At 40.0% G+C, this 18,788-nt stretch overlaps 1 protein-coding gene across 15 annotated transcripts in view; it reads left to right on the forward strand.

Annotated features, from left to right (window-relative positions):
* LOC111250918 (vesicle-associated membrane protein 3-like) overlaps positions 1 to 18,172 on the forward strand; it is a 45,607-nt gene extending 27,435 nt beyond the window's left edge. For 7 of the 15 annotated variants that reach the window (XM_086977227.1, XM_022806906.2, XM_086977228.1 and 4 more), the window contains 6 exons: positions 14,326 to 14,449; positions 14,997 to 15,482; positions 15,674 to 15,949; positions 17,085 to 17,223; positions 17,563 to 17,656; positions 17,909 to 18,172. In XM_086977227.1, the coding sequence (XP_086833353.1) occupies positions 15,792 to 15,949; positions 17,085 to 17,223; positions 17,563 to 17,656; positions 17,909 to 17,931 (414 nt within the window). In that variant the 5' untranslated portion in view covers positions 14,326 to 14,449; positions 14,997 to 15,482; positions 15,674 to 15,791 and the 3' untranslated portion in view covers positions 17,932 to 18,172. The other 8 variants (XM_086977230.1, XM_022806895.2, XM_086977236.1 and 5 more) reach the window with 8 other exon arrangements.
* The last annotated feature ends 616 nt before the right edge of the window (positions 18,173 to 18,788 follow it).

Here is an 18,788-nt window from a genome sequence, read left to right on the forward strand (position 1 = left end):
GCCATTGTGAGAGTTTATGCAGTAACGGATTCGTTGCCCATTCTGATCTAGCAAGCGATCACAAATGATCATTGATCAATCGTGATCAGCGTTGTAGGAGACCATCCCGTAAAGCATCCATCTATTCGACGACATTGAACGGTTGACGTTGTTTGACTTTGTCCAGCTCAAACAGCGTTCTGCGCCAAGTTTTAACTACATATGTACGATAGTCGTGGTTGTATGTTGAGGCAATGTCCATAACAAAACAGTAGAATATATTCAGGCGGAAAAACAGTGACTTTTGGTCTGGATAGATAGATATATATATATATATATATATACACCCAAACCAAACTCACCATTTCTCTGTCTGAATATATTCTGCTCTTTAACTACCTGTGCATATTTTTGCATGTGTAGGTAGAGACTAACGGATTCGAGGCGGTATAAGTAGTTGTGACGGTGGCAATGGCAATGGCAATCATGATTCTAGCGATTAGGGTATTGTCTCCTGCTTTCGTCGACCAACGGTGATCCACTCAACATGATTTGAACGAAAAACGCTATGCATGAGGTTTCTATTATGGTGACCGTGATGATGTCGACGCCTATCGAGACGAGCTGACGACGATATAAAGGACACCACTTTGTCTTAGGTCACCTGTGTTTCGTTGGTCTATGTATCTCTCTCGAAACACATCTCAGTAACGACAAAAAGACGCGTTGCTGAAATCGAGATAGCTGCGACTCTATTGACAGAGTGGTGGGTCGGACCTGCCTTAAAATGGTAGTCTAGTAGCAATTTGACGCCTCGTCAACCACACGCCCAAGCACATATATACACGCGTATATATACGCCAATACGTGTACTATCAGCCGACGCAAGTCAGCACACTCACACACGGCTTTGTCGACGAGACTTGACCTCTCTTCTATAATAACTTGCGTATATTTTTACTGCTAGGCTAGGAGCAAGGCTGTGGCACCAACCATCAGCGGATCGCGTGTAGCGCATCTGTTTTTTTTTCGTCTCTGGGACAACCAGTGACCGACCTCTTGGAAACTGGAAAAAAAGCGATAGAGTCCATTTGTCATTAGGTTTTTCCTTTTTTCCAGACAGGAAAACTGAGCGAATAAGCACCATCCAACTTTTCAGTTACAGTAAGATGTTGTCGGACCACTTATTAGCACGTCTTTTTAACACTGGCGCGTTAATGCTGGTCATCCGTCAAGCTTCGTACCAGTCACGCAAGCACGATTCGAAACATCACTACCCCAACTCGTAATATCGCTATGTAGCAGCTTCCGTCGTAAGAGATAGCGGGCGTTACTCATACCATTAATATATCATAGTAATAGGGCCATTATTTGATAGAATTCAATTATTATGAAATCTCATTACGATCTTTTTTACCTTTTTGGTATCGTCAAATGTATCGATAGCTATGAAAAAATGGTAGGAGTGGCCTCGCTGGTTTTGGTCTGGTCGAGTTAGACTTCGCGGTTGTAAGTCTGCACCTACGAGTCTGACCTCAACAGCTTCCTATTGATTCTCCGCTGGAGCTGAATAAGTTAAGCGCGAAATCACGAACCAGACAAGGCTAGATGTGTAGTGCATTTTGTCGTATTCAAGGAGTTGTTGGAGTTCTCCGTAATCAGGTGGACCTTATAATAGCTGAGGCTTGTTCATGTCTGCAGGCTCAATGTTGGCGTCGTCTATAACCTCCAACCTCACATTTGTGAACCATCTTGAAATTTCCTCATCCTCGGTATAGTCGAAAATTGTGGATTTCATCGTTGCACGCTTACGCAGTTCACCGCCGCAACCACTTTCATTTGTTAGTGAAGCCAATGTTTGGGGGCTTTGGCCAGTGAGATTGTTCATTGAAGGAAGCATTAGGCTGTTATCTGGCCGTTATTCAATTTGCACATCGACGACCTTGCTGGTTTAGCGAAATCCCGGTGCTGAATAACCTACCATACGATTTAGAGAACCTTCACAAATTTCAATAAAAGCCAAGCGGCAAACTCTCCGTCTGTTTACCTCTATCGGCTATTGCGCAGCTATATGCACTAAGGGAGTCACTTGCAGAATGGTTTCATTCCAGAGGATCGTACTAAATGTCATTTTGTATCCACGAACATAGCATAATTTGAATCACAGCACTTCATGGAGTACAGCTAAAGGATAATCTTATCAAAGTATCTTATGTGGTTTATCAAAGCAAATTATCAACTAATTTGCTTTGATAAACCACAGATCGAAGCTCTGTTATCGCTTCCATTCGTGTGGTCAAATCCAGTCTTGGATAATAGAATTCCAAGGATCAAACCTTGCAAGCGGGAAAGGCATAGGGGATCAACACGCAGTTGGGTTGGTAGCAGGCAGTAAATTCCAGCTGCCCAACTTCCATGACAAAGTCGTCTTTATTCATCTTTAACCCAATGCAAAATTTTCGATGTTACTGGAATGCACAGCAGAATCATCTTTGCAGTTGCTTTCCAGCGATAGGAAAACGGTTCCTCTCTATACGGAGAAGGTCCTTCGTCCTAGTTTGCTTCAAATATAGTGTTACTAAAGCACAGCCTAATAGATAAAGTATATCATTGCTGGAAATATCTCTATTTTAGAGATACGTTGCACGAATGCACATTCTGACTGAACTAGAAGCGTTGATAATAGCCCGTCATCAATTGGGATCAACGCACTGGACTAGCCCGATGGCTGTCGGGGATTAGTTGGCAGGAAAGTAAATGATACACCACCTAATGTTGTCCATATATAAAGTTTTCCAATTCGTTCTGTGCATGATTCCTCAAGCAAATCGTGTGAAAAAACTCTTGTCAAACAATCATAAACAATCGATACGCGTATCTTCACTCTCGCGCTAGCTCGCCGGATATGATTCTTACAAACAAAGTCACGCCTTCTGAAGAAGGAAGTCTGAGGTTTGTATTGAAATGAGTTTGTGTGAGGTTGTATGATCGAATCACTTAAACACCTATGCAATTATAGCGAACATATAACACATTGGCGTTATTAGGCGTCTCTTAAACCTTGCTGTTCTGAACGTTTTAGAAAACCAAATTAATTGAAAAACGGATGCACTATTCCACGGAACACACGGGGGTTTCAATGTGAGTCCATCGACTTTCCCACTAACGAATTCGGTCGTATGCCTGACCTTTTTACTGAAGATTTTTTCTTCTGATTGAAATTTACTGAAGATTAGGCTCTAGAAGGTATAGATGTAGTGAGTACTTGCAGGAGCTTCATGTCGGTCTGGTTGGACGACTTCACCTGCCTGAAAACGTGCCACCTATTGGCTTCAATACGGTCCTTCGGAACAAAATCTTCGCAGGTCAATAACCTTTGTTAACTCCTGTGTATCGGATACCTCTTTTACCTCTTTTCGCGCTCAACAGCAATAAGCTACAATTGATTGCTTTACCCTTAGATCTCACGTATTAGTCCAATGGTTAGTGAGTGATTATAACGTCTTTCATAGGAAACTTTTGTACCTCTTCTAGAACGAGACAAGCGTACTCTGAAGCAGAAACAACTCGTCTTTAGTCAACTTCATTTGGTTACGTTCAGCATGTTAACTGTTTGTCATCTGTCAAGCTCATCTGGACAATTTTAACGTTTTCTGCACACGTTTAAGACAATAGTTATAGAGCTATTTTTGTTAGGACTTGATCTGTACATGCGTAAATTGTTTAACATTACTCTACACACTATGAATATCATAAATGCTAATCATATATATGTAGTATTTTCCGTTTGGTAACAGCTTCCCCCTGATTCGCTCAACATCAGTACCTTTAACCCTCTAATAAAACTCAATGAATTTTCTTTAACTTCCCTAATTTGGGCTACACAATACATATTTTTTGCATAACATGCAACAAGCTGAAAAAAAAAAAAAAAACTAAATAATATAAACCCCCCTTTGAGCCCGTCTATTATCCTCAATGGTTCATCATGAAAAAAGTACACAAAGAATTATCCTCTTTTACCACACGACGCAATTGGTTTGCTTAGATTTTTTCAGCGGCTTGCCCCAAAAGATAAATCGATAGACGACGTTATGTTCGGGCTACTGTGTGTAGTCGTAGGGCACGCATCATAACTTTCGATCCTACTTCTTAGGCCTGACCATAAAGACGCAACTTTAATATTAACCTGCCAGACTAAACTGTTTCCTTTGTGTAACACACGGATACTAACATATCGTAATAGGACTGCTAGTAGCTCTAGTAGTCGCCATAATGTTCGAGACAAAGCAATCTGAAATGACGACGGTGGTCGTAAAGAGCCGTGAATAAACACAACGAATATAGTTAATTCTAATCGTATTGGATGTCCTTCAAGGAATAAAATTCAGCAATTGAATGACAAATGGTGAAAGATGGATCTTCAACTTAGTTAGCCGAACGGTCGGTTTGAAGAAATGAAAAACAAACTATTTGAGTTCTACTACCTTTTACTAGAGCTTTACATTGATAAGCGTATGCACATATATATATATACACACATGTATATAGACTTGAGATTATCTGCAATAATGGATCTTTTCTATAATAACTTGAAGCAACTGCCTTGTGTGTGGTACTAGGTCGAAATGGCGATTTGTGTGTTTTTCTGTTAAGGATGAAAGAAAGCGACCTGACACTCGATGGAGCGCTTCCAATTTAAACAAACATACTACTTAGGAATAAAAGATATGGTCGTATGAAACGGCGTAGTAACATTTTTCCGTTCGCCCTATCCCACGTGACAGCCTTCAACGCACACACAACGTACTGTAGTGCTACTGCTTCTTGCAATCCGTCTTTTTCCAGTAACGGGAAAAATAGAAACGGATTAGAAGATTCATGACGAGGTTCGGTTCTCTTACGCGACGTCCGTTCCAAGATGCAGAAGTTACGCATCTGTGCACTGCGTGCGTTAACTCGGGAGTCAGCGATCAAATCCATGCAGATGCCAAAAGAAATTACAAATTAATAACATTTTACTAATGTTAATGGGCAGACGACGCACCCAGCAAACAGACAGTTACAGGTTGATACACAATTATTTCGGTCTAAGTTCAATATCTTAAAGTAGATGAATATTCTAAATTCAACATACGTATCTAATCGTTCACAAGGGCTAAAGCGCCGCCGTAAGGGGGAAACCGAACGGTTGTTTTTTGCCCCCACTAAAGTCCCTGGATAGATTACAGACAGAAACGACATGTTCCTAAGCGAACAGGTTAATTTTCGACAAGACAGCGTAATACTACGGCTTCTACGCAGAGGTGACTCATTGACGAGATTCGTGCTGTATGAGTTCAAGGGCGGACATCCTCATCCACAACGCCGCTCTTTTCACTTATATCTACTATTATTGAGCACGTACCGACATATGTAAGAGTCAGCGATGTTGAGGATAAACGCTACCAAATAAAACATGATACTTCAATGGAAATAATGCCAGTTATTCAATCTGCCATCGAGTTCATGTGGCAAAGATTCCATAATCTGTCCTTTGCTCTGGCCACGTCGTTGGACCTTATCATTTCATTATGCTCACCTTCAGTGTGGAAGTAAACAATATTGGTCATAGTTTACGAGTCAAACGGCTGTGCATTGTTGTTAAGCTCCTTCAGAGTGACTCCCACGCTATTCAGAGCGATCTACACAAGATAACTGAATTCAACAATATCCACTATGATTCTACATTATCTGGCTGCTGTATAATGTATTCCATTGCGCTCAACTTCTGTAGCCGGTAACAGGCGGATAGCAGCATCGGATTCGTGATGTTAACGTTATCCGAATGTCCTACGCAAACGCGTACGGCCAATCCGGCTATGTATGACATTCGGAAATCTTTCATTGAACGCGGAGTGTGCTGAAGACATTCAACAGAACAGCATCAGTTGGATAGATACGAACCGTACATGCAATCATTTTAATACTACGTACCGTATTGGCTGTCCCTTGCCTCTTACTTCATTAAAAAGCACCGAACTGTATTAATTACAGTGAAGTAACTGTCTGAAAATATTCTATTTGTTTTGCAAGTTACGCAATCGGGTTGCATGCTGTGCAGATATTTTAGCGCGCGTTACCTTTCCCGTAGTCGTATATATATTGGAGGACGAATTCTGCAGACCGAGCAGGAGAAGCTCAGCGCGCTCATCACTCTTCTTATTACTCGGGGAACAAAAAGTGCGAACAGGGATTTCTAGCCTGAGCATTTCGTGTCTACTTTAGCGCGCTGATGTTAATGAGGCGTTGCCTTAATGCGCTGTCATGGACGAGGAAACGCCTGCTTGTCCATTATGATCCTTCCATACCGGCCTGGCACAAGTGTCTCATAGGGGAACGTATGTTCTACGTGTTATGTTTACAGTGACTAAGGGCTGTACTCCCTAAGATTGTACTACGATACGAAATGGCCGTCGTTGGCCAAACGTAGGAGCTTTTGGTTGTTTAGGTATATCGATTCCAATTAGAAATCTAACAGTAAACGCTTTTGTGTGAGATTCTACTTTGATATTGGTATTAATTTGAGATGTCGTGGCAGCTTAATTTTTCCTATTTTTGTTTTAGATGCAGATTGAGAAGCGGGTTTGATTTATCTATAAACGTGATTCAATTAATAGACATATTTTACTTTTTGAACATACGTGTGAACTATGCGACATCTAATAGATACCACGATGGATTATACGATACGTTGTTGATAAGTGATAACTTTAGCGGCAGCCATTGTCAAAACGTAATCCCTGTACGGTGGTAGTCACAATACGTTAGCCTTGTTTGTAGATGTAGGCACGGCTGTTTGGTCTTTTACTCAGACGGCTTTGCTACGTCAAAAATGTTCGATGAATCTTCCACGCGATTATGCAGCGTCTTCAGTACAGTTGTCTTCACGCTAGAACACTTCGTCGTTGCAACTGGTCAGACATTCACGCGACAATAATCCATTGAAATCTATTGTACAATTTAAACTAGTGGTTTAAATAAATAAGTAAATCGTTTTAGTAAGTGTGTCTTCATTTTAATCTTAGTCTACTGACAGAAGAAGGGTGGTCTAGGTTCAATACCGGATGTAGACGACATCTCGTTTGGTCGTCAAAGAAGTCAGCTATCTGAAGCAACGCCGTATCGAGCGTAAAAGTCGAAACGCTTATGTCCTCGTTTCGTACAAGCGATTTCTTTTTGCTATCAACTTGAACCAGTCACAGCCAGCGAGATCCGTTTATGGATTTCAGTTGTGATACATCTGTGCGTCAAATGAGCGCTGCAGTTAACTTACGTAGTTCGCATCTATTATAGAGTTTATATCACGATGAAGTTCTAATTCACAGTATGTAGTTGTGTAGTATATATATATATATATATATATATATATATATATGTATATATATATATATATATATATACTAGACAACGAATGACTAATACGAATATCTACAAACGATCGATTTATTAGAACTTTTCCATTTTATGACGCTGCTGGGACGAAGCAGTTGTCAAGTACAACTTTCAGTTACAATACTACCAACTATTTGGACTTAAGAAAGAATCTGTCACCCAAGCTATGACCCTGAGTACAATAAAGCTAATCCATTTAAATTCAAATGCCCCACTTTCTGTCGACTAGCAGTGGGTTCAGTATACATGAAGAAGCTAGGCCACGCCGAGATACACGCTTTGTCTATATGAATACCGGCTGGCCCGCATAGAACTGGGGCGGGTTAATCTGATTCCAAGCCACCAATGCCCCCAAGGTGTTTGTTCCCACCAAACGTTCTGGGTGGCGTGGGAGGATACCGCAGAGGGTTTCGGCTTAGCCATGAAAATAGGCTCCTTTGATAGGTAAGACGCGCAAAGGATCACCTCTGTAATAACTGACAATGCATGGAAGTGTGGAAAATAAATTTATATAAATATTACGGATTGAAAACTGAGCAAAACGTTTTTCGTGCGAGAAACATGACGCGGGTAGTAACCTCTAAATTGCTAAGTGTATAAAATTCTGCCTTCATTGGCTAATATGCAAGACTCTCAAATTATCTGGAAATCGTAATACCCTAAATTTGTTAATTAGAATTAACTGATAACTACCCGTTTATTGTAAAATGTCACATTGAGATTAGTAACAAATGATTTGTTATTATTCAATCAATATACAGAACGAGAAATTTTAATAAAAGAAATAGCTTCGCGCGCGCGTTTTACAGTAATGATATAGAAGTATTTTTTTATTTGTTATCGAACCTGCGTAATGTTGAGATAAAATAAAAGTGTGCTAAAAATTTGGAATCGTTTCTGCATAGTCTATCTAGTAAAGTCTTTGAAGTTGGAATTTCATCTCTGGATCGGTACGCCAATAAATTAGTGAATTGCTAATACCGCCTACGGGTCGCCATGCGAAGGCCTTTGTTGTTGTTGTTGTAAGTTTCATCAGACAGTTTAACACAACTGATGCTTGCAGAAAGACATCTAGGGTCACCGATTGGCTGTGCCTACGTCAACAAATCGTATCTCCGCTTTCTCATAATTAGTCATTTGTTCTTTGCTTTGCTGTCCCATCTCAATGTGTTAAAGCAATACAGGATCGACAAAACAAAATCTGGACCTAATGCGACCCCGTTTCGAAAGATCGCTCCAAAAACCGTCGTACAGCTTGGAGCAGCGCGGAGTTTCATTTAGCTTCCGCTCCTTTTCGTATATGCATTGTCAATTATGTGAGGACCCCTAATTGTCGACTACCTGCGTAATTGTCGGATTGCGGTACTTCAAGACGACGTCAATTTGTTTCGATGCTTCTGTCTAATTCAATAAATGAATTGTGTTTTCGTCGGAAGTGGAACCTTTCATTGGCTTTAAGTTGAGAAATTGACCCATCTCATTGACGTTTTCGTCGGAGCCAGTTGTGAAGTGCGTGCAGTCCTTGTAGAGCGCCGGTCCGACGCTTCATTTATCGATAGGGGTAAAGTCGACATTTACCACGCGTAGGTAACATGTCCACCCGTAAGAGTACCACCAGCTGTTTATGCGCCATAGCTCGTGTGTGACTTACCGCTAGCCGCCAGTAGGTGATCAGAGTCGTCGTAGACTTTGTGGGTATCGTTTTTCTCCATTGGTTTTTCCAGAGAGCAGGGAAGTACGCTATCCACTAAGCTACCATAGGGACTTCCTTACTAACAGATTGATAGGAAACTGCTGACAGCCTTTTTTTTTAATTGTGTATTATTGAATGAGATAGCTTTAAACAATTTTAAGTATTGATCAAACGACAATTACCTAAAGCTCCCCGTCATCGTACTAACTATTGGCACCTTTCGTATTGGCTATATGTGGCTTACTCCCGTCGTTCCATCACTCGTTCTGCCATGTTTTAAGTTGTCCGCATCTGGGATATATGCGGTAAGCTCTACTGTTGCATGAGAATAACATGCACTTTCATTGATCCTAGCGGCTCTATCGAATGGCTATAAAGTTATGGCTCTCGTCTAAAGCGTATTCAAGCCCCAGTGCGGAGTCGCATATTCGTCATCTTTGGACGCCTAATCGAGAAATACTATAAATATTCTTGGAAAAACAAGGATGGAGACAGATAGACAGAAAGAGAAGAGACAGAAAAATAAATTTGCCTCGATAATGCATCCGGCAAGAAGTTAGTTAGCGTTTGATAAATAAGTAAAGGAAATTTTCTAAATAAGCTCACTCTTAATTTAGTAGGCTAGCGGTTGTTGGTTCAGTAGCTCTCCTCATGAACTTCAGGTCTACCAATGCAACACGTATAACATGTAGTACACACAGGTAGTGGAAACATTTAGCTAAATTAGCTATATGAATTGCATCTCACAAACCTAGAAAAACTGGCCACAGGTCAAGACAAAACAGTTTGAAAAGAGTCTCTTGGTAGTTGGAGACTCATTATGTTTAGTTAGCAGGAAAAGCAGTACAAGGGCAAGTTAAATTCCAACGCCGTTGCCATTTCCCCATGACAATGTGTTCTAGGCAGAAGGCAATTAATTATTGCCGATCATGTAATCCCATTTCTTGAGTATCTAACAAGTGTATGTTTGGCTATATCTGCGACCGAATACATCAGTTTCTTTTAGATTTGATACTGACAGCTTTTCGAAGCAAGCGCAACAGTAGATCTCTCGCTTGTCAAGGAACGCTTACTTTTAGATACAGCTCTTTGTCGAACACGCCATATATACCGTATTTAACAACGTGCCACGTACGCGTATTTAACGACGTTCAAAATATATTGGTAACTGTTCGAGAGAGAAGTAGTAAAGGTACGCTGTCTATAAAAACTATTGCATCTAGAGCTGAGAAGATCCAGTGACGCCACATACAACAAGCATCAAGCGTTGCTCGGCGGTTATCAAATGGAGTATACGTCCATTACTTCTTCTATAGAAACACTAAAGTGTGTGACAGTGTTCTTAGCTTAGCAAAAACGAAATAAACAATGTTACAGTATCGACCTCTGGTCGAAAGGCCTCTGTTCGCCATTTTGTAATTCCCTACTTCAGACAAACGCTTGCCATGATCCTGGCCTTTTTTCGCTCACTACATGGAGGCAGATTTATTGCATAAGGCCTCATAAAGCCTTATGAGAATTAGCAGTCTGTTCCGTAAGTAGTACAGATAAGACACTTTCTGCTGATTAGCTACTCTCGCTGCTCTGCGTTGTATTGTAGATTTAGATCCACCCACTCGTTCGCGCTCTGACTAGTGATTGATAGAAGTGGATTTTCCGACAATACTGGTAGACGGAAATGATCGAATAGACTCAGCAGTTTATGTAGCTATTGAAACATACATTATGATATCGTATTATAGGGCCATCCCGGGGCGACTTCCTGTTACAAACGTCTCGCATAGTTAAATTTGCCTTTTGTTGCAGGAGCATTCATATCTGCTGCCGCTTCAACAGATATGAAATGACGATTCTAATTATGAATATACTCATTTTTAACCTATTTACGCTATGGCGTAACCTTTTATATTACGTTAGTATGAGTTAGAATAATGCAAGCGGTGTCTATGCTACGTATCTACGCTTCTTCCACTTTAAGGCCATGCAACCTAGCAAAAGTTTACGAAAAAGCGCTACGCAGATATTAAACAGCAGCCCTCAAGACGAAAGGGCATGTCCAACGCCTTCTATGTATTGTATATACAAAGATGCTATTATGGAAGCAGGTCTAGTCAAACAATACTACACATCAACGCAAATCCTAATGATGTTTATTGCTTTAAAAACCTCTTTTTAACTCACTTGGACCCCCAGAATCCCGACTACCTGATAGGTACTGTCAACTGTGAGTCTTCTGAAACCAAGCAAAATTTGAAACAACAAGGCGGATATAATCAATTAAATTTTACTAGTAAAACAAAACCTAAATGGTCTTATATAAGATATGGAAAGTTCAGGTAGACGTAAATCTTATTTATCAGGATCAGGGTCAGCGAGGCAGCCATTTTGTTGAGTTCCTTCTATGAAAAGTGTGCCCCGACGATGGCTGAGACAGCAGCGAGGTTCATATCGTAAGGTAGATTCACTACATTTTTTGACGTACACTTCTTATAAAGGAAGAGAATGCTGAAAAACCCGTTAAGCTGGATAGTAACCTAAAAACTCGTAGAGGTGCAGCTCTAAATGACACGAAATCTAATGAGCATCATTTGGATCATCTGGTCCGTAGAAGCATGCAACAAGGATGCATCATAACACTAGATGTTCCTTTTAGAGGAGCAAGAATGCTACCAATGGAAGGCTGGGTTCTTCATTACAACTCATGGCGCCTGTAGTAATGTCCTAAGAGTCTGACTAAGGGTCGGTCGAGGAAAAATCATTATTATCAGCAACATGTTATTCGTTTGTTTATGTAAAACTGATTCGTTTTCATAGATAACAACCCGCAAAGTAGATTTTAAATCGAATATCGAAGCTTTTCAAAACTAGCGTTTGCAAACAATATCTATTGCCGAAAATAGTCGGTGAATAATCCTCTGTATTTCCACTGCTTCGTCACTGTCAAAGACTTGACTATTTCCATTGGCCTTCACAACAATCTCCTTTTAAAATTGCCTCCACGTAGGTTAACCTTCAAAATGAACGTCGCATAATTATGGTTGCCATTTTCAGGCTGAGTTTCAGATCAATTTCAGGTGTCGAGTACGCTACCATTACTCTTTCGAAAGCATCGACGATCATTTTCTCAATTACAAAAATACCCCAAGAAATATGAGGGCTTTAATACCCGGGTTGAAGTGGTAATTATTGTGCCCTCAAACTAAATATTAAGGCTTGGATGCTCACTACTATAGCGCCATCTATCGCTAAAGTATCAATCTGAAATTGTGACAACTAGACATTTGTTGAATATTACCAAAGGCAATATTCATATTTTTTTTTAAGTCGCCTTAGTGGCATAATATTTTTAGTACTATGCCACTTAGGCGACTGCCCCAGTGTTCTTAAAATCTCGCAGAGAAGCCAAAAAAATATTCAACGGTTCTTTTTAACTAAAATGGGGAATAATTTAGAATATTTTATGTCGAAAAAGGTAGAGTTTATAAACCTAAATTTACTTAATGCTATCGTTGCAATCAACCGGTGCTATGGGAGAGAATAAAATATACTAGTATTTTTGCCAAAGACAAAAAATATGAATTAAAAATATGTACGTCATTGGCACAAGGTGATGTTATTTGGGACTCTGACTAGGATTAAAGAAGCCTATGCTGTACGGTTATTTACTGCTAAGTTGGGCACGTTAAAGGTTTGCTTATAGTAGGCCCACATGTTAGAGTGCCGGCTTTTGAATGGGGCAAGTACGGACCTAACCATGAGTTGCATTTTGTTTGAGGAAAACGAGGGGGATGCACGCACCCTTCTCCAAAGCCAATTTCATTTCGCTGAAACCTATATAACTGTCGTGGTTATGCATAACTCTGATATTAATATCCATGCTGTCAAATGTGATAACGATTATCCGTCATGTAATATATATGTTGACATTTTTATTTTGTGCCAATTAAGTCGTCACAATGACGACACATGGTACAACGAGGGCAAGTCGATGATCCCGTAGTTCAAGTTTGCATTTGGGTATACAATATCCTTTTCTAATATGTTGTCTAATTACTCAATCGTCTTTAAGAAAATATGAGTTGAAGACACTCCTCTCGTTTACGTTCTATTTAGTCGTCTGACGATACCAAACGTAAAACTCAAAGCGCAGAAAGTTGAAGACACTTGCACACGCAGAAGTATATGGTAAAATTATATGGAAAAAAAAACAGTGTTTCGGAAGCAATAACAAATGAGAAATTTACGAATTGCGAATTTACGAACGGAGAAACCCTAGAATCATTAGTTGCGAAGTAAACAACGTTTGCGATAGCAATGGCGTAAAAGCCCGCCCACATTTTAAATTAATTTTTATCTTTTAAGACGGATTGTTAAGCCACTTTAATTAAATTAATACAGTCAATTATTCTTAAATTAACACAGTATAACAAAAATTACTTTTATTGATTAAACAAAATAGGGACTTTGTATGATATATAAAAGTGTACGTATCAATAAGGCCCAGCTGCTAGTACAATTTGCAGTAAAGTTACATAAAACATAGGTTAAACACAAACAAATAGCTTGATCCATTGAAAAAGACTGCACTATCTTTATTTTTCTTCATCTCGTATTGCCCATATCGAGCACCTGGCCAAGTAGACCTCTACCTGCCTTACCTCTTAAGCCCAGCAGTACAGCGTATCTAAATTTTGACCGAGTTCACCAAGGAATTGTCCTAGATGACGTCCTCTCATTCGACTTGTAGAACCAATTGTCTTTAAGTTAAACGGGATTTCGTTAGCCAGACGGTTTTCAGTCCAATTAATTAGGTATATTTATCATTAAAGCGTATTTCGTCTAGTGACTTATTGCGAACGTTGGTGTTAGGGAATCATTGATAGCCCCTTGTGCGCTTCCGGCCGTCTTGCACAGAAATTCGTAGCCAGGTCGTCAGAGCCGGGGGTATGAGAGATATACAACGAAGTCAGATTACGTCAGATATTTGAAATCAACTTGGTGGGTTTGCATGGTACGAATGAAAGGGGTTGCGAAGCCTTGTTCATCCACACTGTTCTGCCCCTACATTGAGCCTGGCTGCAAAAGCACGCCCAGCGCCCCAGTAGAGATCAAAAATGCTATAAGCATAGCCAGTCGTAGCTAGCTTATCACAGCACCCCATTATATACTCTAGGTATATACCCATATAGCTCTAGTAAGCTACTGAACACTGCTTGCAGGCGAAACTCCAGTATTCCATGCAATCACACAACAGGAAGCAGAGCGGAAAAAACAAGGTCAGTTGTGGGAGCTAAGATGCTGTCAGGCTCCGATCGGACGACGAGTTACGGGTGCACCCTTCATGTATGTCGCGGTTTAAAAGACATTGTTATCAAAAAAGACTAATTAAAATGTTCGGAACATTTTTTAAATCGGCAAAGGCTGAATAGAAAATAGCTAATGTAGAATAACTCTGGTTAATTCTGATTCAAGACCGCTTTCTCCGTGCTATGTTCCTACATTCAACAAACTTGCTTGTAACTATTAAATGTAGCTTGAATACGATACTTTTCTGAAGTTTCAAACCAGATCAGGTACATAATTGAAGATTTCCATTCATATAATTAAGCGATGTAAATAGAAAAGTACGTTCGTTCGGATATAGGCTTTTAAAGGGAAATGTCGGAAACCGGCAAAGAAAGATTAAAAAATGTCGATAGAAACTGTGTTACACTGACTTTACATGGGTTAAGAGGGTACAAAAAAGAGTTGTCTACCTACTGCTATCGAATAGATCACCTCATCTGGTTTACTTCGCTCGCTTGATTCTGACTTCAATAATTATGATGACGTAGAAGTGTTCTGATCGCAGTATATAGCATTAATGCGATTCATGTTTCATCTGATCTAGGTCTCGCGTATCCTGCCCGCACGGTAATTTGCCTATGTAGTCATACCTGCGAACGGTGCTGTGTGTGAAGGGAGAAGAAAAATCAAGGAAATTTTGGATTAAGCCAGGAAGTCTGCCTGAAGGTGATGCCCAGAACCGGTGGACAGTGACGCCCTCAGTGGTGGCTTTAGGAACTGGGTGGCTTGCATCGAGACCATATGGCGCAGTTGATAATAGGCGGACGAGCAGCTGTCATGTGCGCGACTAGGGTCTCTGATCTCGTTCCGAGGCAACCTTGCTGAAATAATTCAACGTGTTTTCAGTGTAAGTGAGAAACTGACTCGCAAGCGACGAACCGCACTATGGATTTTTCGAGGCGTCAATGAGACGATTGTTATAAGATTGTGACAAGCTGGCACCCTCAAAATTCGAAGCCTATCATTCGATCGCGGATACGTGGCCACAATCAACTCATATGAGCGTGCTTTAGTCGGTAGTTGTCAATAGGTATGGAAAAATTTATAGATGATACTGCTTAGTACCGCTGCATGAAGTGCACTGGTTGTGATCCCTAGCCGATAGTAATAGCTAATTGTGAGGATGATAAAAACAACATTCGAATAGCTACAATCCTAATTTTATAAAAAAAAAAAAAAAAAAGCCTACTTTTGTATTTTAATATATGTTTCGGAATCAAGATATTCCTCAAAAAAAAGGTGATCACATGTGAACGGGACGATCAATCAAATCACGGTACCGTCCGTGAATGTTGTTTATTTGTCTACTAACCGCGTGATCAAGCCTCCTGTTGCCGGAATGGACCGACGTTCGGCACCGGAAGCTGAAAGACTCCTTGGAGGCGGACTTAGCGATGACGATGAAAATTTGCTTGATGGCGAAAGGCCGGATACGCAGGAAGACTCTCGGGCTAGACCCAAACAGGATAATAACTATTCAAATAGGAAGCTTCGCAAGTAAGTATGAATCAATTTTTCTACAAACCGTTGTAAACCTATATCTGACGTAATCTCGGGATGTTCGACGAGTACTATTTTGCATGGTCAGTGAGCTTGTGCCTTCAACATCTTTTAAAAACTGTCACGCTTGGGCTGGCTGATAAAAGATAAAACGTAATGAACAGACTAGCATGAGTTGTTCTAACGAGGATTGTAACTGGAGACTCCGGATACACCATATACACATATCATTATTATTGGACATAATTACCTTGACCTGGCAAGTTCTTCGCTTAGTAAATGTTTACCAGAGTATTCTATACCTAGATATTGTGATGCTGGCCTTATTGCAGAATTATGTGATAACATTCAATTAACTAACTTGCTGCGTAAAATTTCCGTACGTAGATCTACCCAGACGATCAAACACTACCTTTCAAATTTACGCGAAGCTTGCACGCTGTTACTGGTCAATGGCATTCAATCAAATTCTTTTTTCTCTTCGTATGCTAAGGATTTAATCGCCTATATGTAAGGCTTTTAACCAACCACGTTCATAGCAGTATTATCTTCATGAAATAATAACGTAATACTTGTCCCTTGGGATCAATTAGTGAAAGTACCTCCAAAAACTTGAGAATACTAACCCTGCATGAAAAGCGGCCATATGAGAACCTTGACGATTTTAGTAACGTTAGCTTTCGCAGTTGTCGGCTACAGGCCAATATAGTATTATTTGGCTTCCTTTACTTTCCCAGCTCTGCGTACTACACGTTGTTAAACGTAAATCACAGAAGCGATGATTCTACATCTATAGTAATAAAGGTTCTTCATCGGTATTTTCCTTCGGTGTCCAGAGATGTAAGTTGCATAGAAATAACAGTATTCGATCGATCAACATCAGTAGGGTTGTTTAACTAGATAATTACTATATATCGTTTATTACTACATTTTGGTTTACGCTCAAAACTAAACACAGCTGCTTACGGGATATTGATTCACTCTTATATTTTACTTTATTTTATACTCATAGATGATTGCAAGACGGGCATAACTACGATGGAAGACCCAGTCACATCGGCTTGTTTGTAGCAGATGGGTAAATATTTAAATTAGAGAAATATTCAAAAGTATTTTTTCGTTTCAACATAAGCAGGGTTCAGTTCGAGGTGGAACAAGTCCAGGGTATTATGCGAGACAACGTTGAGAAGATGTTAGACCGTGGGGAGCGGGTTGTAGAGCTGGCAGACAAGAGCGATAGCCTCAATAACCAAGCTGACTCATTCCTGCAGGTAGGCCCTCTCGGCGCATACTGGTACTCGATTATAATCGGTTGCATTAATATATGCTATCTATTGGCTCTTTGCGTAAATGATCAACCTAATCAAATAATAATAAACAACAATGAAATACCTATATATAAGCTATAAGTTTCTAAGCTGTAGGTTTGAGCTATAAGTTCAAAGCAATACCATCTACACAACTTCCGTTTGCTTTTAGCGCACTTTTCTTTATTTAGGTTTTACTATTTGGGACTCATCCTTCTTTAGTAAGTAATAATTACTGTAACTTCAGTCTTTGCATTTGATTTTGTGTTAATTAAAGATTAACGTGCATTTTTATTATTGTAGGCGAGCAAACGCATGCAAAAGCGTCTTTGGTGGCGGCAGTACAAACTGCGTCTCCTAATCGGGATAACCTTAATAACTGTTCTCCTAATTATTGGTAAGCATCATATATAAAAACATTTCTAATGGCTGTTTTCAGATGCTAGCTTAAATTTAATCTCGGCAGAAGGTGCGTTCATTAGACATAAGCAGATAAACGTGTAGAATTAAAAGGTCTTACGTTAACGTTACGTGTTGTCGTTGTAGTTACTGCGACAGAAAAAAACGAAATCACATTAGGTTTATGGTATCAGCTTGTAACTGCTTCCCTAAGAAATTACCGTTCTATAATGACTGTTTTTATTTTCAGTTGTTAAGATGCTCTGGTCTTGAGCAATGCTCGACCTCCATCCTCGGAAGGTGATCGATGTAGGTAGGCTAGTCCGAAAGTTGAATCGTATCGGGGCGATGAAAGCTACGGAATTTGTCGAATTATATTGTACTGTTAATATATAATTTCTACTGCGTTCTATTCACGCCGCACGCTAACGACGCACGTGATACAAACCAAGTGTTGTATAGTAATATCCGAATGTAATGGACAGAAATAAAATGTTATTCTGTTAAAAGTGTATTCACTATGTAATAATTATATTACTAGTAAACGACAAGGCGTCTTATAGTTTGCATTGGCATACGACATTAACCTGGCGGGGTCCATGCATATACCTTAGCGAAAATCTCACTTTTGAAATTGAGTCATGAAAATATCCAGCGCGGTTTAACATAGTTGGCATCTGTTCATTACATCGATTAATACTGATTCTGTGCTACAAAACGTTGTTTCTGAAAGCTCTTATCGGTACATCCGCGCTTTAAATTATCGTGCCCCATCCGTAGCTACCCAACTTGCCCGTTAAATTACTTATCTTCCCTTCTGATAAAATAAATAAACAAGTTAAAAAAGTATAGTTCGCGGTAGGTTGATGAATAACTACTTGCCGTGTTACAGTAGCCAGCAAGCAAAATGAAAACAAAATCAACACACGCATTCTGTCACTCCCTAATTTTCTCTCGTTACTCCACATTAAGTCTAACAGTAACTCTGGCTAACCCTTTGGGCAAATAAGTGTTCGAAGTTGAAGTTAGATGCGCTCCACTACAACCAACATCAGGTTAGCAACATTTTCAGCACTGAACGACGTACTTAGTCTGGTCCCCACACAGCGGCTCTAAAGCCTGACATTTTA

The sequence above is a fragment of the Varroa destructor genome, unplaced genomic scaffold, assembly GCF_002443255.2.
Source record: "Varroa destructor unplaced genomic scaffold, Vdes_3.0 BEIS01000001.1, whole genome shotgun sequence".
Lineage (NCBI taxonomy): Eukaryota > Metazoa > Arthropoda > Arachnida > Mesostigmata > Varroidae > Varroa > Varroa destructor.